The sequence below is a fragment of the Haemaphysalis longicornis genome, unplaced genomic scaffold (assembly GCF_048455015.1).
Source record: "Haemaphysalis longicornis isolate Haplotype H1 unplaced genomic scaffold, Haemaphysalis longicornis Haplotype H1 scaffold_9, whole genome shotgun sequence".
NCBI classification, from domain to species: Eukaryota; Metazoa; Arthropoda; class Arachnida; order Ixodida; family Ixodidae; genus Haemaphysalis; species Haemaphysalis longicornis.
The window spans coordinates 159,126,104-159,153,369 of record NW_027526460.1 but is presented as its reverse complement, the minus strand read 5'-3'; the positions used below and the strand labels follow the sequence as shown (position 1 = coordinate 159,153,369).

The 27,266-nt window shown below is 47.9% G+C and overlaps 1 protein-coding gene across 1 annotated transcript in view; it reads right to left on the bottom strand.

Annotated features, from left to right (window-relative positions):
• Positions 1-27,266, bottom strand: part of LOC144153518 (uncharacterized) — a 146,097-nt gene that overhangs the window by 34,392 nt on the left and 84,439 nt on the right. The window contains exons 2-3 of the mRNA XM_077685149.1: positions 12,124-12,202; positions 9,539-10,630 (exon numbers count right to left, since the gene is read on the bottom strand). Coding sequence (XP_077541275.1) covers positions 9,539-10,630; positions 12,124-12,202 — 1,171 coding nt within the window. The remainder of the gene's footprint in view (positions 1-9,538; positions 10,631-12,123; positions 12,203-27,266) is intronic.

The window sequence follows — 27,266 nt, the reverse complement described above, 5'->3', positions numbered from 1 at the left end:
AGCCATTCAGACACCCCCCTTGATTCGATGCCTGGGGAAACCCCTGTTTCCGTCTAAGAAATGCAATTGCTAGACGTGATATATTGTGGAAAATTGGGGGATGCTTACTGCACGAGCGCAAAACAACAAATAGTCACCTAAGCTGCTTGGAATGCTAAAACTAAATAAAAGTGTAAACTGGTTATACATTATATACCTTATATTTCCAAGGTCGGCCGCGCTCCCCCGTGGCCGAGTGGTTTGGAGCGCTAGGTTTGTCAGCGCAAGTGTTTTGAAAGTCACAAGTTCGAATCCCCGCAGGTACATGCTTTTTTTTATAAGTTAACTTTTTCGTTTTCCGCCGATGTTTTCTATACTGAGTTCACTTTTCTTAAAGCCACAACGTTCATTGCTCCACGAACTAGTTTACAGAACGCGCGCAGGCTGGCACTGGCGCGCTAGCGAGTTCTCGTTGGCGTGCTGTTGCCATAAGCACCGACTGCTTGCGGGCAGTGGGCACAGGCCAGAATCAACAGACCCTTGGCCTGGTGCGAACACGCTTTTTACGATGCAGGCATGAGTGAGGCAAGCTCCAAATATAGGGGAAAAACGCATGGCATTTGAGCATCTACGGGGACGCGGAGGGCGTTCATGCACTGCGTAGGCCTCGGCTAGTGAATGCTACGATTCCAAGCCGTCCTGGGAGGCTTATCTTATGCATTTCACAGCCGGCAACATGGCACAAGCGCGGTACGATGATTACTGAGATATTGAGAATGCCCATCCAACAACGCCATTGGTTGTGTTTTACAGAACCGAAACCGAAACCGAAACTTGTTTGATTGCTAACCTTGGGCATCGTCCAATCACGGTGCCCCCTCCTCCCAACGTCACAGCCTTAGTTGGTGCGGCCGCCGCAAACCGCGCATGGTAGTTTTTCTTCTTTCGCGCTTTGTAAAATAATTACCGATTTGTCAACCGGATAAACGATGAAAAGTGTGCTAATTTGAGCCATTCTACGCAGTGCAAGCAAAAACGGGAGCTTGACAAATTCACTTCAGTGTCCCTTTAGGTCTGTTGACAAGCAAAACGCGCCCAGAGAGATAATAGTGCAACATGTTTTACAACTGAAAGGCAAATACCCTTACAGTGCCTTTCACACAGATGCACCCAAGTCGTCTTCTGCGGTGTCATGTACTGCACGTGGTCCCTACTTTTCCAGCACAAGGACATTAAACATAAACAGTAGTATATCAACAGCGGAAGCGTATGACATTTTAATTACAGTGCAGCCCATCACACAAACCTTAACACAACACTCCCAAATCTTTACAACTCTTTAAATGTAGTTGGAGCTCTACAATCCTTCAAAGAAACAAGAAATTCTGTTCTCAATTGCTCAATTAGATCACTAATGTCTGCCTATAACTCCAAACTAAAAGTGATTGTTTGCTGGGTTCTCGGACACAGCGGCATTCTAGGAAACCAAGTCGCTGACCAGAATGCTGCTGAAGCCGCTCTCCGCAGCCCCATCGTACCTCGACCTGAAACCATTGGTACAAAGGGCTCTTCGTAAATCTTGGCAGGAAACATAGGATACGCAAACAGACAACAAGCTACACCCTGTAAAGCCACGTTTAGGAAAATACATAACGGACAGATATAAAGACACACGGAAGTAGCCTTAGCCAGCTACTGATAACGCACACTCACATAACACATTCACACTTGCTCACTGGGTTTTCGAGATCCCTGTGCGGCAGGTGTCGAGAGGGCCTATCCGTAGTTTACATAGTAATCACATGCAAGGCACTCGACACCGCACGACGCAGACACTTTCCAGAAATCTACAGACGACAAATCCCACTCCACCCATCGCACTTCTTAGGTGGTGAACCAATGTTTTCTGTTCAACGTGCTTTTTAGTATTCCTCATCACCAGCCTATCTACGCCCACTGCAGGGCAAAGGCCTCTCCCATTATTCTTCAATTGCCTCGGTCCTGTGCCAACTGTGACCAATTTATCCCCGCAAACTTCTTGATCACATCTGCCCATCTAACTTTCTGCCGCCCCCTGCAACGCTTGCCTTCTCTAGGGATCCACTCTGTTACCCTTAATGAGCAGCGGTTATCTTGCCTTCGCATTACATGCCCTGCCCACGTCCATTTCTTCTTAATTTCTACTAATATGTCTTTAACACCAGTTTGCTCCCTGACCCACTCCGCTCTCTTCTTGACCCTTAATGTTACACCTATCATTTTCCGCTCCATTGCCCGCTGAGTCGTTCTCAATTTAAGTTGAACCCTCTTAGTGAGCCTCCAAGTTTCTGCCCCGTAGGTGAGTACCGGTAAGATGCAGCTGTCGTACACTTTCTTCTTCAGCGACAATGGTAGGCTGCTATTCATTATCTGAGAATGTCTTCCATATGCACCCCACCCCAATCTGATATCTCATATCTTATCATGCATACCAGGCCCTCTACACCAGCCATTTCCATTGTCTTTATTTGTATTAATCTCTGTTGCTGATCAGTTTTAGTATTCACATTTATTCTATGCCAGGTAACCACCTGTTTTTGCTGCTGTTTGCCCTAGTTCGCCTTGCGCCATTAAAATGCAACCATCATCGGCACACCACCACGCTAAATTATCTTTTCTGTTAAAGCAAAGCTTCCGATGCCTCAGTGATGGCGACCGCCCAGTAGCCAAAACCCTCTGCAGGACAGCCGAGGTGAGGGAATCGGTTTCCCAAGAAGACGATTTTGATAACCGGAGGTACATGAAGCGCCTAAAAAGAACGCTTCTTGTGGTCGGAACCGAACCTGTATTCCGCGTGTTATAAAGACGACTTCTATCCTAATGCGCCATGCGGACACCGTCGAAGCAGTTTGGATTTTGCGCTTTGTCCTGGACTCATGTTGCATCGTAGGAATCTGCACGTTTTAATCATCTTTCACTTAACAGAAGGGGTTTTTGTTCTTTTTTACTGTGAAAAAATATGAAAAAATGGTGAATGAATGAACGAGGGAAGCAGAAGTGGTTCGTGGAAAAAGGATTGTAACGTTCATTCCCGCATTCTAACCGGGTAGGGTACTAATTCTAGTTAACATTCAACGTTATTCTCAACTTAGCAGCCTTACCAATATGGTTTGAATTAAGGGTCCGTTTTTTGGTGGTGAGATGATTTGCCCCACATTATCTGCGCGCCGAGTGCACTACAGAAGTTCTGGGTGCACCTCGGGGCCTAGCACTCTACTCTCTTCCGTTGCTCCATTTACCACGGCAAACTCGCAAAAGCTATTGATAAGGATGTCAAAAACACCCCCCAAAACTGAAATATTGCCTTACGCAATCCTCCATTTGGAACAGATTCCCTTATCCGTCCATCACGCGTGCTATGGACGCGCATTTTTTGCGTTTGGCGTAAGTCGGATTACCATATCTGCGAGCGCGAAAGAAGTTGGAGGATTTTCCTTAACCAAAATGCATTACGTACGCTTGATGCTGATTTGCCGCCTCAATAAAACACCCGATTTCGTGGAGGGTACTGAGAAATCTTGCGCTTATAAAATGCAGTCCTGAGAAAAGGAGGGAACGTTTATATGTATTTTCTTGTTAATATCGCTGCCTCTGCATGTAGATTATTCTCGGCCCTTTTCCGTGCGTCATTTTAAAAATATCTTGCAAAGGTGGCATTACGTTTTTTTGCGACAGTCGTCCTGGATGCCTACTTTAGCGAGACAAAACTGACAGCATATCAGATTTCGTGCATATGCAGTCAGTTTAATCTTTGTATACGTTGTGCACTATGCTTTCCGTCATCTTTGAACTAGTATGCAACAAACAGCCGTGATGTGCTATGTACAGATAAATATGTCGTTCTTTTCGGTTATATATTTCCACTTGGCGTGCGTCACCGTGTAAAATGGACCGCCACTCATAATTGAAGAAAAATTCAACATTACGCACTGGAACACTTTGACTTAACGCTGCATATGCTTATGCAAGCTTGAACAACCTCTTCTGTCCGCCGAGCACCCGTGACTGCCTCCACCTTCCAAACTGCCTAAATCCGGACTGCATGCTCCCACCGAGAAGCGCGGAATTAAGCTTCTTTGAAACCCGCAAGCGCCGGCAGCGCTTCTCATCCGAGCAAGGTCCTCTCAAGGTACGCTCGAGTCGCTTATCTGTTATTATTTTCACGGAGGAATGGCGGTTCCACAAGCTCGAGATCATGATAGAGGGGGGCAATGAATCTACAATATAGTGATCCCCCTTTCACAATAAATGCCGATCATAAAGTTTCAGCAGCTACAAAACTGCTGAAACCACACAAAATAAAACTCGGGCAACTTCGCACCAGTAGCATGTAGGCTTGGAACACAGCGAAGCTGGCGGCCCCACCTAGCTTTATTTTCGTCCGGCGAAGTTTATGCGTGGTTATGCTTGGAAACTCGGTCAAGTTTTCTACGTGGTGTTGTCGTTAATTCTCCCCAACCACACAAAAAAAGAAAAATGGCCACGTATCTACTACTTTCGTTGAAAATGTCGCCGAGAGACGATAGTTGACTGGCGCCCCCTGGCAACTAAATGCCTCTCTTCTCTTTCCGGATCACCTCTCATGCTCTTCCGCTACCGTCTCTTTCCTCCTGATAGGATCTTTGATAGACCACACCGGTGCACACCGGGGCGCACCGGTGCGGCTTTTCCACCTCGAAAAACCGCACCAGCGCGGACCATCCGTCCTCGATAAACTGGGGCGTCCCGCCGCGGGGCCATTTTCGGGGTTGCCCCGCCGCATACAGAGGCAGTTGACAGTGCTCCGGGGTGCAATTTCAAGATGCATTGCGAACGACGCCTTCAAAGCGGCTTCCTTCGCCATCTGCTGCAGCGACGACGCTTTGACGCACTCGTGTTCAGGCGGAAGGGATGTATATTGCTGCTTTCAAGGAGGAGTTGCTTGCGGATTCTTCGGGCAGCGATGCGACGGGCTCAGAACGGGCGCTGCAACGGGCAGCGATGTTAAATGATGCGAAAGATGGCTGCATGCATAGCCAGTCAGTTGGAGCTTTGCATTTGATTCATTCGATTGAATTACGCGTAGAATTACTGGAATGTCTAGACCACAAAGACCTACCTGCTTTGCTGTAGCGGAAGGACGGAACATAATCGGCCCCCACACGGGACACCTTGAGCAATCTTGGTGACGGTACTGGCGACACCGCGGACCCCGAGTACCCATATTCACGCTGTAACAAATCGTGGTAATGAGTTTTAAGGTTAAGGGCAGAAACCACAAACAGTGGCTGTCAGAGCCCAGGGCAAGCTCCGGCGGATGGGCTTCCTGTCTGTTTACCAGGCAGGGAGCTCAGGGAACTCTTCAGCTTTAAGGGTAAGGCCGACGAAGAAAGTAGTCCGTTCCCTGCTTTTTTCAATGCCTGATGGTTCTTTCAAAATTTTCCAAACCCAATAATCGGCCCCCGAAAAGGGGTCGCACCAAAGTTAATTTTACATCCTACCAAGCCCGACAACTTTCCCCGTTATTTGATCATAGAATCCGCCGAAAAATCTGAAATACCAAAGTAAAAGTCAGCCTTGCTCATCGCTAAATGTCTTGAAAACATTCTGGGCAAGAACTACAAAGCGAAAAAGCTAACCGGTGGTGAAATCTATGTGGTAATACAGAATCAACAAGTCTAAAATCCTCCTCCAACAGAGCATGATCGGAACTTGCAAATTAAGGTCACTCCTCACCGCATTTTAAACACATGCCAAGGTGTTATCTCAGAATTTGCCCTTAAGGAGGAAAAAGACTCTGACTTGCTGGAGGGCCTGCGTGAGCAAGGCGTTGCAGCGGTCAGACTAACAACCATCCGTAAAGAAAACCGCGAATGAAAAACAAAGCATGTCATCCTCACTTCCGACCGTTGAAACTTCCCCCAATACCTAAATGCAGCCGTCATCCGCTGTGAAGTCCGTCCCTATGTTCCTAATCATCGTCGGCGCTTCAAGTGCCAACGGTATGGGCACGGTACTTTACAGTGTCGGGGAAAACTGATGTGGGCCAAGTGATCTGGTCCCGACGACCCCATAGACAATTGCAAAGCCAGTAGCATGAAATGATGATGATCGTTGGATGTTTATGGCGCAAGGCGAACTGGGGCAAAGAGCGCCAAAACAATAGTCGATGATAGGGGTGAAACCTTAAACACTAAGTAAAATCAGCAAAAACAAAAGTAAAATCACAAAACGACAATGAGCATGGCTGGTGTATAGGGCCAGATTTCATGATGCGTGATAGGAAATGAGGTTTAAAAACTTGACGTCGGACAAATACTCAAACACACGTTTCACGGAAACAATGGCATCGTCACCTAGTAAAAACGATGGATGTAGGGGAATATGTTGTCTGTAGAGTTCTCTGAAGTGTTTGTGTCGTGTTGTGTGAAGTGCCTTGCATGTGATTAGTATGTGCACTACGGATAGGGCCTCTCCGCACCTGCTGCACTGGGGTCTAGAAGATCCCGTCAGCAGATACGAGTGCGTTGCATGGGTGTGCCCTATCAGCAGCCTACCCAAGGCGACTTCTGTGTGTCTGTTGCGTGAGTCAGCTGTGTACCGTCCCAAGTGTGGCTTTATTACATGTAGTTTGTTGTCTGTCTGTTCGTCCCAGTGTGTTTGCCATGTTCTGCGCAGGTGTTGTCTTATGTGTGGCTTGAGGTCTGTGTAGGGTACGGTTGTTATGTCTACAGTGTTCCTGAGTGCAGCAGCAGCTGCCCTCTCGTCTGCCAACTCGTTTCCAGCGATCCCAGCGTGTCCTGGGACCCAGCAGAGGAGCAGCTGATGCTTCTGCGCATACACAGACATGATAATGTTAAATACAAGATTAACTATGTGGTTTTTGGGGGGTGTATGCGATGACAGTGCGCGAACAACACTCAAGGAATCTGTGTAGATGATAGACTTCGGATTTTGATTTTCATGTATGTGTCGTACAATCAGCAAAATCCCATGCGCTTCTGCTGAAAAAATTGTCGTGTGGACGCTCATGGTTCTGGCTGCACTGAAATTCGGACCATGAGCAGCGCAGGAGACCATAGTGGAGGTTTTAGACGCGTCACTGTAAAATTCTGCAAGTGGGTATTTAAACTGCAGAGACAGAAAGTGCTGCAGTATTGCAGCTCGCGGTACCCGATTTTTGTCAAGTTTCATAAAAGAAAGGTCGGAGGACACAGGACGAACTTGCCAAGGCGGTAAACTGTTTGAAAAGGATGACCTGTACACATCTAAAAACGAAGCACTGAGATCCGAGGCTCGCTCTTTCACTCTAAGTGAAAAGGGCAGAGGAACGGATGGGCGATTTACAAAGAGCAGAGATGTGGATGTGTCGTTAAAGACAGGATAAAAAGGATGATTATTCAGCGATGAAATTTTAAAAGCATAAAGCAGGTCCATGTACGTTCATTGGTTCTCAAGGCTCCACTTATTACACTCAACATAAAGACTCTCAGCAGGGCTAGTGCGAAAAGCACCTGACGAAAGACGAAGGCCCAGGTGTAGAACTGGATCAAGAATTCGCAAGGCCGTCTTAGTCGCCGACCCATACACCACACTGCCATAGTCCAAACGAGACCCAACCAAAGCAGTATACAAGCGAAGCAAGAGTTCTTTGTCGGAACCATAGGATTGGTGGGAGAGAACCTTAAGTATATTCATTGTTTTGAGACATTTATTTTTAAGTTCCTTGATGTGGGGAATGAATGTGAGTTTGTGATCAAACACCACACCTAAGAACTTGTGCTCCTTGTTCACAGGAAGCGACACGCCATTAAGAGTAATGTCTGGGTCCGGATGGACCCCGCGCTTCCTGGAGAACACAACGCAGGAGCTTTTCGCAGGATTCAATTTAAACCCATTCTTGTCTGCCCAGCCGGTAAGTTTCTTGACACCAAGCTGGACTTGACGTTCGCAGATTGACATATTACATGATTTATAGGATATCTGGACGTCATCCACATACATGGAAGAAGAGATTGTGGGTGGCAGTGCCTTACCAAGAGAGTTCATTTTTACTATCAAGAGAGTGCAGCTTAACACACCACCTTGTGGCACGCCATTTTCTTGCACGTGAACCCTTGAGAGTGCACCACCGACTCTCACTCGAAACGTTCTTCCTGACAGGTAACTGACAAGAGTGTTTAACATGTTACTCGAGACACTGAACGACTTCAGGTCACTGAGGATCCCGTAGCGCCAAGCGGTGTCGTAGGCCTTCTCGAGGTCGAAAAACACAGTTACGCAATACTGTTTATGCACGAAGGCATCCTTCATATACGATTCAAGAGCTACGAGTTGATCATTCGTGGATCGCCCTGCCCTGAAGCCTGCCTGGCAGCTCTCGAGAAGACCGTTGTACGCAAGGAAGTACACGAGCCTGCGATTTATCATCTTCTCGAAAAGCTTGCACAGGCAGCTCGTCAGGGCAATAGGACGGTAACTTGAGGGGGACGACGGGTCCTTTCCCTCCTTCAGGAAAGCTACAACTATAGCCTCCTTCCAAGAGTTTGGAATGTGCCCCGAAAGCCAAATCTTGTTATATAGGTGTAAGAGTGTTAGAAGAGTGTCTGCGTGCACGTGTTGTATCATTGTGTATGTGATGTTGTCTGGGCCTGGAGCTGAGGGTTTACACGTGCTCAAAGCAGCCCTCAGCTCATGCAGTGAAAACTCTGAGTTATAAGAAGATGTTGACCTATTGTTATCTAGTATAGGCTTCTTTTCGGCCGTTTGTTTGTGTTTCATGAAAGTGTGTAGTGTGCTGAACTAGAAACGTGTTGGAAGTGTTGTGCGAGTGTGTCAGCCTGGTCTTCGAGTGTGTCCCCTGTAGTGCTGACTAGAGGCAGGCTGTGTGTTTGTTGTCCCTTGAGTTTCCGTATTCGTGTCCATACTTTCCGTGTGTCTGTGTAGGAGTTTATTGATGTTATGAATGTACGCCAACTCTCTCGTTTTGCCTCACGGCGCACACGTTTTCCTAATGCCTTGGCCCGTTTGAACAAGAGGAGGTTTCCCGACGTGGGGTACCGACGAAGGATACCCCACTCCTTGTTCTGGGCCTCTCGCGCCCGCCTACAGTCCTTCAACAAGGTGGAAATTTGGGCTGGTTGGTACATTTTTTGATGAGCGAAAAAACAGCGCGAAGAACGGGACAAGGAAGGACAAACGGACGAAGCGCTGACTAACAACCAAATGCTTTATTTCCGCGCACGGCTATAAAGGCATCGAAGAAAAGGGGGGGGGGGGGGGAGGGGGCGACACAAACACACACAAGCTTGAAGATTACTAAGCGAGGGGTTCAGATAGATAACTTATTTCTTTTGATAGTAAGGCCAATGATGGGGCACTCACGCACGTATCACCGAGCTTCTGAATTCTGTGCGCCTCGCTAATCTCACGAGTTCGTTGGTCCCTGTACTTTTTTATTATTCCGCACTTTTCAAATAAGGGCTTGCACCCGCATTGTCGACAATGGTCAGAAAGATGACTGGTGGGAACGCCTTTTAACGTGTTCGCATGTTCGCGCAGGCGGTCATTAATGCATCTGCCTGTTTGGCCTACATAGCATCGGCCACACGGAGAAAAAGGGATTTCGTACACAACGTTGACACAGCATTTGACAAACTTTCGGGCGTGATTCTTCGTACATGATGGCTTTTTGTTGCCTTCGGCATTTACCCGCTTACAAAGAACAGATAATTTGTTCGGAGCTGAAAAAACCACCTTCACACCCGCTTTTTTCGCTACTCTTTTTACATTGTGTGAGACTCGGTGAATGTAGGGTATAACGGCTAGTTTTTCTTTTTCTTTCTTTTCAGGCTGGTCACTATCTACATTGGGCTTCTTTTTTAGGTCACGAACCAGCCGTTCTGCAACACTCATGATGAAGGCATTAGGAAACCCCGCATCAATTAGACGGTCGACTTGCCTCAAAAAACTAGACTCGACCACATGCTTACAAGAGCGCGTAAGGGCTGATTTTAAGCAGGAATTTGCTATGCCTTGTTTCACAAGTTTAGAGTGCGCCGAAGAGTAGGGTAAAAGCGCCTTCTTCGACCGCGGCTCATACGACCAGCAAACGTGATTAGGGGTGAACGAAAAATGCATGTCTAAAAACCTAATTTTGCAATCTACCGGAAGTTCGTTAGTCAGGTTAAGTGGTTGAAGTTGAGTTTTAAAAACGTCAAATATTAGTTCCGAAAGTTTGCGCGGGTGACGTTTGTCAAGGTTAAAAATTATCAGATAATTGTCAACATATCGGAACACCTTAAGTGTTAACGTCTGGTCAAGGTTATCCATTAGGCTTCTGTCAAAGCGGGCCATTAAAAGATCGCTAAGTACCGGTGCAAGACAGGAGCCTATGCAAATTCCTTCTTTCTGAACCATTAGCCGGTTGTCGTGGGAGATAAAAGTAGACTGCAAGTAAAAGCGCAATAATTCTAAAAAATGGCTCACATTCACTCCACACGAGTTCTGGAACTTCACGGCGCCGTGGCGGTCAATGCACTCTGACACTTCTTCACAGAGGAGGTTCTTTGGCAGGGAATAGTATAAGTCCCTGACATCGACGGAAAAGGCGCTAACATTTCTAACAGAGTAGCTAACAGAGTAGCGAAAAAAGCGGGTGTGAAGGTGGTTTTTTCAGCTCCGAACAAATTATCTGGTCTTTGTAAGCGGGTAAATGCCGAAGGCAACAAAAAGCCATCATGTACGAAGAATCACGCCCGAAAGTTTGTCAAATGCTGTGTCAACGTTGTGTACGAAATCCCTTTTTCTCCGTGTGGCCGATGTATGTAGGCCAAACAGGCAGATGCATTAATGACCGCCTGCGCGAACATGCGAACACGTTAAAAGGCGTTCCCACCAGTCATCTTTCTGACCATTGTCGACAATGCGGGTGCAAGCCCTTATTTGAAAAGTGCGAAATAATAAAAAAGTACAGGGACCAACGAACTCGTGAGATTAGCGAGGCGCACAGAATTCAGAAGCTCGGTGATACGTGCGTGAGTGCCCCATCATTGGCCTTACTATCAAAAGAAATAAGTTATCTATCTGAACCCCTCGCTTAGTAATCTTCAAGCTTGTGTGTGTTTGTGTCGCCCCCTCCCCCCCCCCCCTTTTCTTCGATGCCTTTATAGCCGTGCGCGGAAATAAAGCATTTGGTTGTTAGTCAGCGCTTCGTCCGTTTGTCCTTCCTTGTCCCGTTCTTCGCGCTGTTTTTTCGCTCATCAAAAAATGTACCAACCAGCCCAAATTTCCACCTTGTTGAAGTATCTTTCCCAAACAACGGGCTCTCCCCCCTTTAGCCACAGTTCTGTCAGTTACGTGTCCCTCCTCGCGTTTGCCTCTTGCCAAGCTCGAATTTTCACCTACTGCATCAACAGGTCGATTCCTCCGCCTAATGTGGGCTCCCTCTTCTTCGGGTCTACGGTTGCATGTGGACTACCTCCCACTGCAATCAACGTGCGAAAGGTCACCTGCATCGTAAGAGAAGAGACGTTTCGCCAAATAAGGTTTTTCAAGGACTGCATAGAGATCATCAACCATCAAGGGTTTCCCAAAGAGACAGCAAGAAAACGCACCCTTCAGGACCTACGCCTGGCAGACCAGTCGGCCGAATTCATGTGGCGACAGCATCTACCCGGTCTACTCAAGAAGGCACGGCCTCCGAGGGGAGCTGTCCAGAACGTCACGGTGCTCGGGGAAGCTGCTGTACCCTCTGCCGCACAAGGCATGCTTGGGCTTGGACCCAAGTTCTGTGTACCTCCTCAGCTTGACAGGACTGAGCTTCTAAGCCTTGTGAGGAGCACAGCAGCCAGAGCGAAGGATGAAGATTCTGAGCGTGTAATTCACGACGGAGTGGACTGTCTAATTCGGGATGACAAGAAATGTGGGCCGAGCCACCGCAAACTGGACCACGTCGTATCGTCCCTGAAAGAAGCAGAATTGAATTTGCTTCAGTCCGACAGGGAGGGGGGCTTCGTGATAGCCACAAGGAGTGTCTATAGCGAAAAAGCCCAGCTTGCCCTTAGCGGGCATTTCAAAGAAGTACCGCATGTTAACCCCGCGAAGGAAAAAACCAGGGCGGCAAACCTTTGCCAGGGGCTGGGTCTGTCGAAGCTGGCATCTTCGGTGAAGACGAGCAAGTTGAACACGCTGTCTGTCTTCTTCTCTGCAAAAACTCACAAGCAGGAATGCCCGTTTCGCGTCATCGTATCTGAGCGGGGAACTTGGCAACGCCTTCTGGGTGGCTACCTTCAAAAATCCCTGGCACTTCTGCGCCTAGACGACCCATACCTCATCAGGAGACCACATGAAGTTTCGTCGTACTTCGAGAGTGAATGCCCAAGAAATGTTAGCGCCTTTTCCGTCGATGTCAGGGACTTATACTATTCCCTGCCAAAGAACCTCCTCTGTGAAGAAGTGTCAGAGTGCATTGACCGCCACGGCGCCGTGAAGTTCCAGAACTCGTGTGGAGTGAATGTGAGCCATTTTTTAGAATTATTGCGCTTTTACTTGCAGTCTACTTTTATCTCCCACGACAACCGGCTAATGGTTCAGAAAGAAGGAATTTGCATAGGCTCCTGTCTTGCACCGGTACTTAGCGATCTTTTAATGGCCCGCTTTGACAGAAGCCTAATGGATAACCTTGACCAGACGTTAACACTTAAGGTGTTCCGATATGTTGACGATTATCTGATAATTTTTAACCTTGACAAACGTCACCCGCGCAAACTTTCGGAACTAATATTTGACGTTTTTAAAACTCAACTTCAACCACTTAACCTGACTAACGAACTTCCGGTAGATTGCAAAATTAGGTTTTTAGACATGCATTTTTCGTTCACCCCTAATCACGTTTGCTGGTCGTATGAGCCGCGGTCGAAGAAGGCGCTTTTACCCTACTCTTCGGCGCACTCTAAACTTGTGAAACAAGGCATAGCAAATTCCTGCTTAAAATCAGCCCTTACGCGCTCTTGTAAGCATGTGGTCGAGTCTAGTTTTTTGAGGCAAGTCGACCGTCTAATTGATGCGGGGTTTCCTAATGCCTTCATCATGAGTGTTGCAGAACGGCTGGTTCGTGACCTAAAAAAGAAGCCCAATGTAGATAGTGACCAGCCTGAAAAGAAAGAAAAAGAAAAACTAGCCGTTATACCCTACATTCACCGAGTCTCACACAATGTAAAAAGAGTAGCGAAAAAAGCGGGTGTGAAGGTGGTTTTTTCAGCTCCGAACAAATTATCTGGTCTTTGTAAGCGGGTAAATGCCGAAGGCAACAAAAAGCCATCATGTTCGAAGAATCACGCCCGAAAGTTTGTCAAATGCTGTGTCAACGTTGTGTACGAAATCCCTTTTTCTCCGTGTGGCCGATGCTATGTAGGCCAAACAGGCAGATGCATTAATGACCGCCTGCGCGAACATGCGAACACGTTAAAAGGCGTTCCCACCAGTCATCTTTCTGACCATTGTCGACAATGCGGGTGCAAGCCTTTATTTGAAAAGTGCGAAATAATAAAAAAGTACAGGGACCAACGAACTCGTGAGATTAGCGAGGCGCACAGAATTCAGAAGCTCGGTGATACGTGCGTGAGTGCCCCATCATTGGCCTTACTATCAAAAGAAATAAGTTATCTATCTGAACCCCTCGCTTAGTAATCTTCAAGCTTGTGTGTGTTTGTGTCGCCCCCTCCCCCCCCCCCCCCTTTTCTTCGATGCCTTTATAGCCGTGCGCGGAAATAAAGCATTTGGTTGTTAGTCAGCGCTTCGTCCGTTTGTCCTTCCTTGTCCCGTTCTTCGCGCTGTTTTTTCGCTCATCAAAAAACTACAGTCCTTATTCCACCACGGCCTCCGCTGGCTGCGCGGGGCACCAGAGGCGTGGGGAATGGACCTTTCGGCGGCGTCGAGGATGTGCGCCGTGAGCAGTTGGGTAGCTCCTTCAACCTGTAGGTGTCCTATGGATGTGTTGTGTAGTTTGGATGTCTCTGTAAATGTATTCCAGTTAGCTCTTGCTTCATTGAACCTGTTTTGGGAAGATGGACTGCATGGGCCTTTACCTATATACGTTACTGAGCTGGGAAAGTGGTCACTACCGTATGGGTCAGTGCCCACACCCCACTCGAGAAGAGGAAAGAGAACTGCGGAGCCAATCGCCAAGTCAAGACATGAGTATGTGTTGTGTCCTATATTATGGTATGTAGGCTGTTTATTGTTGAAAAGGCATGCTCCTGAAGATGTAAGGAATTTCTCTATCAGGCGACCTCGGGCATCCGTTCTGGAAGAGCCCCAAAGAGAGTTGTGGCATTAAGGTCGCCTGTCAGGATGTATGATTCGGGCAGCTGGTCAACCAGCGCCTCAAAGTCAGAGCTTAAAAGTGAAACATCAGGAGGAATGTATATGGAGCATACCGTTATCAACCTATTAAATATTATTAAGCGTATTGCTACAGCCTCAAGGATAGTGTTCAAGGTGACAGGATGGCATGGTAAGGATTTCCGGACGATTATGGCCACACCGCCAGAAGAGTGTGTGCAGCCATCCCTGTCTTTCGTGTATACCAGGTAACTATTCAATAAATTTGTGTGTTTAGAATTCAAATGTGTTTCCTGAACACACATTACACTTGGCTGATTGGTATGCAGAATCTCATACACGTCGTCAAGATTATTCAGAAGGCCTCTGCAGTTTCATTGAACAATATTTTCTCTTCCCATTATTTAGTGTGAGAGCTACTGGAGTGTGTATGTTTATGTGCCCTCTTTCGGGGCTGTGACTCTTGGATTGGGCTTTTTGGGCGGCCTATCTGAAGGCTTGGACGTCGGAGGCCGCTCCTTGCGCTGCGTTGCAGGCAAGAACGGCACGACGTCCATCTCGTCGTCCGATGTCCTGGGTGTGCCCGTCGAACCGGGCCCCCCGGACTTGGCCACCCTTCGGGGGCCCTTCGTTTGAGCCGCCACGGCCGGTGGTGTCGGAGGCACCAGAAGTGGCACGGGCGGTGCGGTGGCGGTGGGAGCCGGTGCGGGGCTCGTGGTGTGCATGGCACCCTCCAACGCACTGGACGATGGGGAGGCACGGACGGGAGCGGCACCGGTCTCGACGGAAGTGGTTGCCACCACAACCGCTGCTGGCTTAGCGAGCGGTGCGGAGGCGGGTTGGGCTGCCAGAGGCAACCCAGGGGGGGCGGGGGTGGGACCAAGTCCGACTCGCGGTACTGGGTCCCCGCGGAAACCAGACGCCGCTCCGCCCCCCGGCGAGCTGCGTCGGCGTACCTACCCAGAGGGAAGGAGGCGAACCTCTTTCGCGCCTCTGGGAAGGTGATGTTCTCGTTGACATTCAAGGCAATGGTCTGTTTCTCCTGTTTGAACTTTTCACAGCTCCTAGAATAGGCAGCATGTGGTCCCTGGCAGTTCGCACAGATGAAGTTCTCGGATTTACAATTGTCAGTTAGATGATCATGTGCTGCACATTTTGCGCACGTCAATTTACCACGACAAGACGTTGTGCCGTGCCCAAACCGCTGACACTTGAAACAGCGGCGTGGGTTCGGCACGTAGGGTCGGATTGGACATCTCAAGAAACCTGCGTTCACCGACTCAGGAAGGTTTGAACGGTCAAGTGTCAAGATTATGTGCTTGGTAGGAATTATTTCATCATTACGGCGTATGGTGATTCGCCTCACTGCTGTCACGCCCTGATCTCGGAGGCCCTCGAGCAGATCTGCATCAGTCTCATTCATTAGATCCCGATCAGAGATCACGCCCTGGCAGCTATTGAGACTGCGATGGGGCGTGATCTTGATGTCGACATCTACCATGCGCGTTTGCTTGAGGAGGTTAGACGATTGCTGTTTGTTTTCTACTTCTATCAAAACTTGTCCCGTTGTGAGTTTCTTAGCCTTGTAGGACTTTCTGACAAGGCTTTCAAGATACTTGGAGATTAGAAACACGGACTGCGAAGTGATTGGTTTTGTCTTGTCAAGAGATTCCATGATCAGAAAGCGCGAAAAATTATCGGGCTTTGGGAGAGAGATCGATTGCAAAGAAGGAAAAGATACTTCGGTGCGGCCCCTTTTCGGGGGCCGATCCCGTCTGGGGGGGGGGGGGTGGTTTGGAAAATGCCATATGATGCATTGAAAAGCAGGGAGACGGGGGTACTTTCTCCTCTGACCTTACCCTGGTAGTCAAAGAGGTCCCGGAGCTCCCTGCCTGGTAGACAGGCAGGGAGCCCATCGGCCGGAGCTTGACCAAGGCTCTGACGGCCACCGTTCGTGGTTTCTAACCCTCCACCTATAAACACATCGCCACGGTTGGATCCAGCTTATGTTTGGGGGCTCGGGGTCCGCGGTATCGCCAGTACCGTCACCAAGATTGCTCAAGGTGCCCAGTGCCGGGCAGTAGCATGAAATGCCGAAATTGTGAATGACCCCATGCAGCGTACTCTTGTACCTCTGATAGGTTCAAACTCGAGAAATGCATCATCACTTTGAAGGTAACAAAACTCGCACGCGGAAGCATGGAAAAGTTTCGCCTGTTTTGCTTTTCCATGGTACGCCGACGCAGCTCACCGGAGGGCGGAGCGGTGTCTGGTTTCGGTGGCGGCCCAGTTCAGTGAGTCTGATCTGGTCCGGTCCTTGCCCCCCACTGGGCTGTCTCCGGCAGCCCAACCCGTCACCACACCGCTTGCTGAGCCAGCAGCGGATGTGGTGGCACCCACATCTGTTGGGGATGCCGCTGCATCCACCGTCCCCCCCCCCCCCCCCACACCGGCACAAAGCACACGCGAGGGTGGGGAGGAGATGGAGACGGTAAAAGCCGTGGCGGCTCCCAACACCACTGCACCTCCCTTGCCACATGCGGCATCACCGGCACCCTTGTCGGTGGCGGCTACAACAAAGATCACCCAGAAGCGTGCTTCATCCAAGGAGCCCGATCTGTGGGGTACTCCGAGGACATCTGATGATGAAATGGACGTAGGACAGTTCTTGCCTGCGTCGCAGCGAAGGGGACGGCCTGCAGCGTCTAAGATAAAAGGAAAGCCTAAAAAGCCTCTTGCAAGAATAACAGCCTCGAGAGACAGCACACAAAAAACACTCCAGTAGCTCTTACAGTAAATAATGGGAAGAGTAAACATAACACAATGCAACTGCAGAGCCCTTCTTACATATCTTGATGTTGTGTTAGAGATACTGTGCTTCAGTCAAACGAGTGTTATGTGTCTTTCTTGCCGTTTTCTACTTTGACGCGACAAAATGAACCACATGCATGCACACGTCTTACGCCGGCTTGAAGTTGAATTGCGTGATGGACACGTTTGACATGAAACAGTCATGTCACCTGAGGAGTAGCCTAATTAAATGTTAAAGTGTTAGCGATGGAAAACTCGATGTTTTTGGTATAAAGGCCCTGAAGGAGAGGAAAATCGTATAGAGAGTATACCGAACTGCACGTCTTTTAACAGTGCACTCGTGACATTCCTATACACAGAAAAACCATTCAATTAACAAAGCAAGATCGTTGGCAACAGATAATCTAGATTCGTTGGAAGATGTCAACGTGCTGGGGGAAGCCTACGCAAATTCAGGCAATGTCAATCCAGTGACTGTTCTTGGCTGCACTGTCGTTTGCTTCGGTTCATTCTGACAAAAAAGCAGTAGGCACACACAGCCTCAGAATCATGGGTCAGGGATAGGAATGAGACGGAACGCGGAGAATAATTTGGGGGTCCACTTCTTATGTCAAGTGACCAACCGAGAAGGGGTCAAAGGAACGTCAGGGGCAGTATTCACTGTCAAACGCGCTCTGCCGCCCTGCCGGCCCATGATGACGACGACGGCGATGATTGAGATGATAAAATTTTCTGATTGGTTGAGAGGGAGATGCACCGCAAAATTTGCAAATACCAAGGACCCCAAAATATCGAGGTTGGTACGACCGACTCGATATTTTTTCGTTTACTCTAACGGCTCCAAAGACCGTTTCTCTTACAGTTCGGGGAAACGGTTCGGAACAGTTCCTTCAGTTCTTTCCGGCTCCTGTTCAGTACCAAAATGGAGGAAAAAAATACGGGTTCGACGCCCTTGTTATGATGATATAAACAGCTTGTTCAAGTATGCCGTTAACTCTTGGCTAGAAGGTTAAATTAAGGGCAAGCGGGTGTCTCTTCGAAGCCCCTGCTGTGATCCGTTACTTCGCTCGGCAGCGGGGCCCTGTTCAGGGCCATTACGGCGCTACGCCTCAGTGAGTGCGGTGTCTATATAACGTGGCAGCGAACGAGCTGCGACGACAAGCCGTACCCAAAAACTGATCTGCACTTAAAATGTAGCACTTTGCTAATACCAACAGACGGATGAGATTGTTTAAAATAATGGCCAAAACTCTATATGAGTCCATGTTTTCATGTGTTGGACCGTGAGGTATATAAATGTTTTTCTAACGGAAGGTTCATGTACCTGCTGTAATTACATGTAATTGCATGTCACACGCATGCGCATGGTGACACATGAAGACACAGTCACAGTAGACGCGCAACCCGGAAACCGCCTCTGACAGTTACCCCGTCCCAGACGATTTTTTTGTCCAGTCTGATTCGTGTCCCACTCACCCCAGGGGATTTTTGTGTAGGAGCAATCTGGAGACATTGTGACAAAGATCTCGATCGATTCGGTGGACAATTTTGATTGATCCTTTTCAATGACTGGGCACCCGTGAGTTGTACTGCAAAAGGGTAGGGGTCAAGACAACGCTGTCTTATCCGAGCTGGTTTTGTGCTCCCTAAAACAACTTTGTGGCGTGCAGTGTCGTAATATACGAGTTAAGAAGCTTGAAGGGGCCATGCAGACAATACACAGGTTTGGTGCAATCGAAAGACTGTCTCGTTAAAATCATGCTGACAGCACTTTTAAAGGAAACTTATCTCAAATAAGCCATATAATTAGGAAAAAATGGATTGGCCTTGCGACTTGCTAGCTCATTTCCCGCACTAAAACCTATTACGTAACATGCACTGCTGCGCGATTGGCTGACACCGGCAGAAGCAAAACGCACATTAGGCAGGACAATTTACAAGCTTTCAGAATGATCTATTGTCGCTTAAATGCAATGCTTATTCATTTTACAGCCGTAAAAATGGTAAGGTAAACAATGGATGCCACGAAATGACACGTACACATAGCAGTTGCAGGACGTTGTGTTGTTGGTACGGCGGGCACTATGCTTGTTACAGCTGAACAGCGCTCCGGTGCTCTGGGGCTGTCTCACAGGACACAGGCCGATTTCCGTAAGCGAAATTGGCTTGCCTGACCCTGTTTTTCGAGCACACCCCATGTTTCGCAAAACAATTACTGGGTACCGTAACCAAAACAAGACAGGTGCAAATACCTCAGAAAGGAAGCGGAGGTAGGCAGCGGGCCTGCGCAACATGGTGGAGCCATCTAGGAGGACCAGCGGTAAAGGAGGCGTTCGGCAGTATGCTGCAGAGTAAACAGCGCACAAACATTCTTTTGAAGACCTGTTCTTGTTACATCATCGCGTGAGTCACGAAACACGATTTTGCGGAAGGAACAAAATTTGAGCTTAACTACAGTAATTTGTCAGTGAACAAAGCGTTCTTTGCTGCCGGACAAGCGCTGGGGGCACAACAAAACACCAAATCTTGTGAATAAAACAAATCTGTATGTTGTTTGCAAGGCCCCTTTAAATAATAACGCGGGGAAAAGTACAGAAGCGAAAAATTAGTGACGAAAACTAGTAATAGCCCAAGTCTGAAGCGCTTGCAAACCTATATATATACGGGCGGATAAACCTGAACTTTTGTCCCTCACTGCCCTACCCCTTCGCCTACTCGCATTCCCACCTAACGCCTGAGCAGTGGCAGGGCATGCTGGCCAGCTGAGATCGCCATGAACATCTCAGCTGGTCAAGAGGGCTCGGCTTGCAGCGATCGCTCATGGACTTCCGGACTGACAAGACCCCTAACCGACAGTGTTCCGATCAACTAATTCTTGTTTAAAATAAAGTTTATTTTGTTTTTCTTTTACTGCATAAAATGCATGCCTGGCTGCACGCAATAAGGTGACCTTAAATCCTTTGTGTGTGTCACGTTTATATGTATGAAAGCGCATAATCGAGTTTGTTCGTCATGACATTCATATCATCATTGTCGTCGTCGTCGTCGTCGTCATCTACGTCATCGTTTGCGATGCAATAGTATTTCTGGGGGCAAATATACAACCGGCTCCGGCCATGACTATCGCTGCGCCGTGGCCCCTGTACACTTGGGATTAGAAAGCTGAATCGAGGGGAGCTGAAGAGCCCTAGAGTGTATTTTAAAAAAGAAAACAAACTTACTGTTTGCAACATTTACTGTGAAAAAGCAAAACGCGCTATGGTGCCTCCGATTCACATGCAGGGCAAACCTACACTGGCTCTCACAATGTCACAGCCCTCTTTACCGAGTATGCAACATTATTCTTTGCAGCTGACGCCTTTGGTAGGCTAGCTATACCTATTCGCATATCTATTTTCCATACGGAATGTATGGAATGTATGGAATGTATGGAATGCGTGTCTTTTGGGCCCTGTCTCCTATTTGTTACCAGTGGCGTCCAGAAGTGAGCCAAAGAAAAAGCCTATCGCTGTACATTATTACGGCGAATGTTATCCGGTCGTGCCTTTTTCGCACTGCAGGGTGTGCGCAGATTTATTATGGCCTAAATGTACGCCCCTAAATCACGCTTGTAAAAAGGCTTGGAAGGGTATTCTTTTGCGAGCGAACCTCGGCTCGAGAGAAATCCAACTACAAACCCGAGGGCTGGGCTTTATTTAGCGGAAGGACATTATGGTTTCGCTTAGTGCGGGTATTGGGAACTTAGTAATCATTTCTTTGGTATTTAAAGGGGTAAGGAATGTTTGCGGAATGTTATGCATGAATAATGTTACAAAGGAAGCTTCTTCAAACATCTAAGTTCTTCTAGCACGCCGCACTTTGCAGAAAATATGGGCCATGGTCCGAGAAAGAGTTTGGAAACATGAGAAGCCATAATTTCAACGCGAAGCCTTTGCAACGCGTCGGCTTTCACAAAATTTTTCTGATGTCACCATACGCACAGGGTTTCCTCCTCTACGATTACTAAGAACGACGACAGGGGTAAGTTTTCCACAAGATAGCTAAGGTACCTTTAAAAGTAGAGGAGCTTTGTCTTGGGGTTTTGTAGGTGATGTCAAGATCACGAAATCTCGTAATGATGCGATCGGTGATAGTCTAAAAAAACAATTTCTATGATGAAAGGTACATTCGCTCAGGGCATCATGTCTTCCCATGCCCCATCGTGCCAACAGACACGCGATGCAGCGCTTCTTCCCCGCTTGCTGCTTTGGGAAGATTGGATGCGCTGCCTTCGCAGACCACTGGATTAAGCACACGGGAAAGAAAGCAATGGAAATCCATTTTCTCGCACCTTCCGCAAATTGATTGACTTCAGGGAGGGGACTTGCATTTGAAACATAGGACTTTTTAAAACCCGCAGGATTTTTTGCGTGTGGGCTAAGGCGTTGCGCTGCTGAGCACGAGGTCGCGGGTTCGATTCCCGGCCGCAGCGGCCTCTTTTCTGATGGAGGCGAAAAGCAAAAACGCCCGTGTGTACGAGATTTCGGCGCACGATAAAGATCCCCAGGTGGTCAGAATTAATCCGGAGCCCTCCACTACGGCGCGCCTCATCGCCTGCGTTGCGTCGGCGCGTTAAACCCCAAAATCAATCAAATCAATTTTTTGCGTGTGTGTGCGTGCGTGCGTGCGTGCGTGCGTGTGTGTGAGTTTGGGTGTGTGCGTGTGTGTGAGTTTGGGTGTGTGCGTGTGTGCGTATGTGCGTGTGCGCGCGTGTGTGTGCATGTGTGTGTGCGTGTCTGTGTTTGTACTCGTGTGTGCGTGTGTGTGCGCGCGGGTATGTGCGTGCGTGTGTATGGGTGTGTTTGCGCTAGCTTGCGTGTGTGTACTCATGTGTGTGCGTGTTTGTTTGTGTGTGTGTGTGCGTGCGTGTGTGTGGTGTGCGCGTATGTGCGTGGGCGGGTGTACGTGTGCGTGTGCCGGCATGCGCGTATCTGTGTGTGTGTGTGTGTGTGTGTGCGTGCGTGCGTGCGTGCGTGCTCGTGCGCGTGTGCGTGTGCGTGTGTGTGTGTGTGTGTGTGTGTGTGTGTGTGTGTGTGTGTGTGTGTGTGTGTGTGTGTGTGTGTGTGTGTGTGTGTGTGTGTGTGTCTGCGTGCGCGTGTGTAAACGGAAAAGAAACGGCTTCTCGTTTCTCACATAAGCTTGCCTGCTTCTCGTTCGAAACTCACGCTATTGCGAGAAACACGTACGGATTACCGATCTACGTCGGAGCACTTGCGATACGCTACGCAGACGCACACCATTCCTGCTACTATGTCCGTGAGTGAAGGCGTATGCCAGGATACAAGACTTTTGTTGAAAGCTCTTTTGAAGATGTTTCGTCCTCGAAGCATCTTAATTATCTTTTCATCTTTCCATGGATGTTGAAAAGGCCCCCGCATATCTGCCTCCCGTGCGGCCGATTTTCGAAGGCACATCTTGCCCTATTTAATACTGTCCACGACATTCGCAGTATTAGCGGCAGCCCTATAGGGCCACTAGTGGGAGTTGTGCGAGTAACAAGAGCATGGTGTACATATGAGCGACTGTTTTTTTTCACCGCTATAGTACGAGTAGTGCGGTTGTGCCCCCCTTACAGGAAGAGAAGAGATACCCACAGTTTTTTCTGCTTGCGGGAATCTTTTTAGTTAACACGTTTGCGCCTGCAATGTTAGTGCACGTCAACGTATATCACACTATAAAATGGCAAAAAAGTTTGGAGAAAAAAAAACAGGAAACAACGAACAGTTTGCACTTAAGTATGTAGCGCTAAAACCGCATACCATAGCACTATTATATGGTACGACTACTTCCAGTTTTGCGAAGAACGATCGTATCTGTACTCAACAAAATAGACCTTTTTTTCTGTCAGGGCAAAATACTAATATGTGTTCTCAAAAATGTGCTGGTAGCTGGAGTGCGCAAGCGAACGGTTGGCAAATCGAACGTTGATTGAAGTTGACTGGTGGCGGTGACGTCGGCGGCTGCCGCCGCCGGGACCCTCATGCACGTTTAGGGACGTGGGCTGTAAGCGTCTTCTTTTGAAAGCTCTCCGGGCTCTTCGGATGATTATTTTGCCCCTTTTCGGCCTCCTTCCATGCCCCTTTACTCTAACGTTATGGTACTTCCCGTAAACGAAATATTCATTTTAAATATTGCTTCATTTATGTATCGCCTTGTTCATAATCACACACTGATGGAAGGATTGCCAGGGGAGAGTCGCATTAACACAAGTAACACCCGATTCTCTGCCAGAAACAATTTCTCGACGCCAAAAGTGCCTACGAACTACGGCAAACAGACCGCAAAAGTTTTCTGGTGTGTCGACATACCAGAAGAAATAAAGTCAAGCTACCCATTAGACTAGTTTCGTAAATTGTTTAAATTCAATGTGCTTGGAGAACTACATGTCTAGTAAACCATTTGTGTTTTTCCTTTGTAGAATTGCTTTTCCAGATTATTTGTTTGACAATTCTCAATGAAGCATTATTGCATGGTTCCTGTTCGATGTATTGTTTTTGCTTGCCTTACTTATGTTTTAGAATGTTCTAAAACCTGCACAACTGCTTGGTGCATTTTGTTCTAATAAAACTACGTTATTAAATGAGGTCTCCCCACAATTCTCAACTTCCGGACCTCTTGTTTCTGTACTCGCTTATGTTATCCAAAAAAGTGAGATAAACCTGATACCTGGAACCTGAATCTGCTCCATCGGACCTTGCCCCATCTGGAGCCCGGTTGATCAGTTTCCTCCGACGCTCCAAATCTGAGCTGGCAAGAGCTGCCTCACATGGCTCCTTTTTTTCCTGTGGTGTTGAACTGCCTGACCATATATCCACACATTCCTATGTCACATGGTATAGCGCATTTTTACCACCGAGAGCATCTTGATGTTGTTGAGGGTACATCAATTAATAGCTGTACGCATGCTGAATTAGATAAATGCTCGGTTTAATTCGCCGCCACTGTATACCATCTTCTGCGCTAACTTATTGATGAAGGGGCGCGTACTGGCATCTCCAGCTCCAAATTTCTTGCTCTTTCGCCGCATTGATGAGGTGGGGGGGGGGGTGAAGGAGAACATGTTCATTTCAGCTCGTATCGTAAACGTACGATATCAAAATACAGTTAAATTGCATTTCAAGGAGATTTTGCCATGCCACTTCTTTGGGTATACTATTTTTATAGCGGTCTTTCTCATTTGAGATAAGATCAGTGGCCAGTGTTCATTTAATTTGCAGAATTTATTTTGAATGCTTCTTTATTATGGTAATTGCCCTCTGTAGTATTTTAGTAGTTGTCGCAATATTTTCGAGGGCACGAGAATCGATATACAGTTTGCCATTTAGTGGTGCGAAATTTAGCTAAAGACGTCACTGTCATCGATCTAGCACCAAAAGCAAAAGAAAAAATCCCACGCCAGCTCCACAAACGTGAAACCCTGGTAGGGGTGAACCATGCAGTGTATAAGTGTATTCTTCGCGCCTTGGCGTTTTTGCCCATGGTGATGAAGCCGTTGGGGTAGAGGTATACTGATTTGCTGTAAAAGTCTCATGTCTGTGAAGCACGAAGCGTTCTAGCGCGAGGCACTGCAAACGAGTGTACCGGTGTGTTCATTTAGAACGCGTTTTCGCTCGCGGAGATGACACGTTTAAGTGCGAGGCATGGGAAAACGAGTGTCCCGGTTTTAGTACGCTTTACGGTCTAGAGTGAGGCGTTGGAAAACAAGTGTTCCGGTGTTTTAGTACCGTGACCACAACCAACGACGACGGCGAAGCGGACGACTCAAGCCGAGAGCCCGAGCACCTACGGGGCTTCGCCCCAAATAAAGTTACCTAGTGCTGGTATTGGGACCAAAAATCACAGAGGAACAGCGCGCAATCTTCTTGGGCAAGAAGGCAGGGCAGTTCTCTTTTAGTTATATTTTGACCCCTCAAGCCCTATGCAAGAGAATTACAAAAGACAGGCGTAACGAACCTGGGGACGCTAAGGGAATGACAAATTAGGCTCCCAAAAAGCCTCCTGCCAGACGTCCGATGTTTCTATGGAAAAATAAATAAATGCCAACACTGACCCCGTATGAGAGCCCAATGTCTGCAAGGCATGGACATTGCTGAAATAGCAGGGCTTTCTTTTCTTCTGCTGTAGAATTTTTGACCGAGCGCCCTGGGCCAGATAATGAACCTGCGAAGAGAAAAAGAGCATCAGAGGGTGAAATACCTGTTCTAATTTTATGGCAGTCAGCCAACTGACATCTTGATGTCGTGATTTTAAAAGAGCATACGGGGTGAGGCAAAAAGGTGAACGAGAGACTTCAGTGCTTTCTCTAACTCTCCCACATTTCAGGTGAAAAATCACCAGCGCCTTCGCGACATCTTGTTTCTGCTGGAGTTCAAGGCAACTTTAGTTTTCCTGGTTTAGGAGTTTGGCTTTCAGTTGACAAAAAGTGCATTGGCTTGCTCAGTTGAACTTTTTTATTGATACAGCCAGTGCTTCTGATGTTTTTCATCCAGTTGGCTTTTTGTCGGGTGGTAACAATACTCAATATCGGCCTACCAAATATTTCCAACTATTCTGATATTTGCACCGCTCGCTGCTGAGCACGAGGACGCGGGTGCCATTGCCGGCCCCGGCGGCCGCTTTCTGGTGAAGGTGAAAAGCAAGAACGCCTGTGCGTACGAGATTTCGGCGCACGTTAAAGATCCCTAGGTGGTCAAAATTAATACGGAGCGCTCCCCTTACAGCACGCCCCATCGCCTTCGTTGCGTAGGTGCGTTAAACCCTACAATCGATCATTGTATTTGTACCGCTCAGTGCCAGTGCACGCAACAGTAGCAGCATGCAATTTAGCAGCAGGGGTGCAATACGTCTTTATTTTCTGAAGTTACGTCCCTCCTGACGCTTTGCGTTTATGCGGAATTAGGGTAATGCAAAATTTAATTATTTCCCCATGCCTGGCATACTCCACGGACCTTCTGTGAATGACACGCCCCTGACTACCATTCCAATTATTTTCGTGCTAATATATCCCACCTTCATATCTGTTGTACCGTCGAAGATTAACCTACTCTGATTTCACCCCCCCTCCTCTCAATGCCCCCTCACAATACATCGATACACATACAGTGAACCCATTCCCCGTTATCTCTCATTGCAAACTACTCTATCGAAAGCGATCAGGTATGAGAAGCACAGTGCCGTTTAAATGCTATTTTCACCTCACCCCGAGCTCGCAAGCCTCGTTGCCATCCTACCAAGATGCGGGATCCTGGGCGCACCCACAAAAATGGACTGAAGATGCACAAGACTTCGAACGCCCCCCAATCCCTGCACCACCTTTTACCGCTTTATCAATCTTTTTTCTCATAAACGACATCTGGTAGTCGGGGCGAGGCAGGCTACCCAGACCCAGGCGTCTTGGTGCAGTCAGAGTATGGTTAACCAGCATGTGGGGGGCTGTCTTAGTTCAACAACAGTTTCTTCCTGCTCTTACTCCTTCTCAAACAAAAGTTCTCTCTCTCTCTCTCTCTCTCTCTCTTTTATTATCTCACTTATAATATCTGTAAACGCCATCATTATATTCTGGCGCAAGTTTTCTCTGGCCTTTTGAGTGTATGCCAACACCGCCACCACTGAAGAATCAGTGCACTCAGTTCTGTTAACTATCTAAGCGCTTTTTTTAAACTTAGTTCCCTGTGTGGCCGTCTATATATCCTTCTCTTATCCTTCTCTAGAAAGAGAGATTTGGAGGGATACAGTGACAATTTTTTTTGAGAAGCTATCGGAGGAGGAGGAGGCGGAAAAAAACTTTATTCAAACGCAACATTCAGCGCCGAAAATGTCCCGGTCCAGGTTCACCAACGCCAACTTGTCTGTGAGCTGGTCCGAGGCTAGCAAAGTCCGCCACGTCGAAGGAGAAGGGTGGGGAAAATGTGGGGATTGAATTGCAATGGGGCAGAGGAATATGCAGTGTTCTAAACTAGCGTTTGGTTCGGGACCTTTTCGACATGCTGGTGAGTGTCGGAGACGGCAGGGAAAGAAACGAGCAGGTGTAAGGATGGTATTTAACTGTATGCGTCGAAGAATGCGTAGTTGTGTGT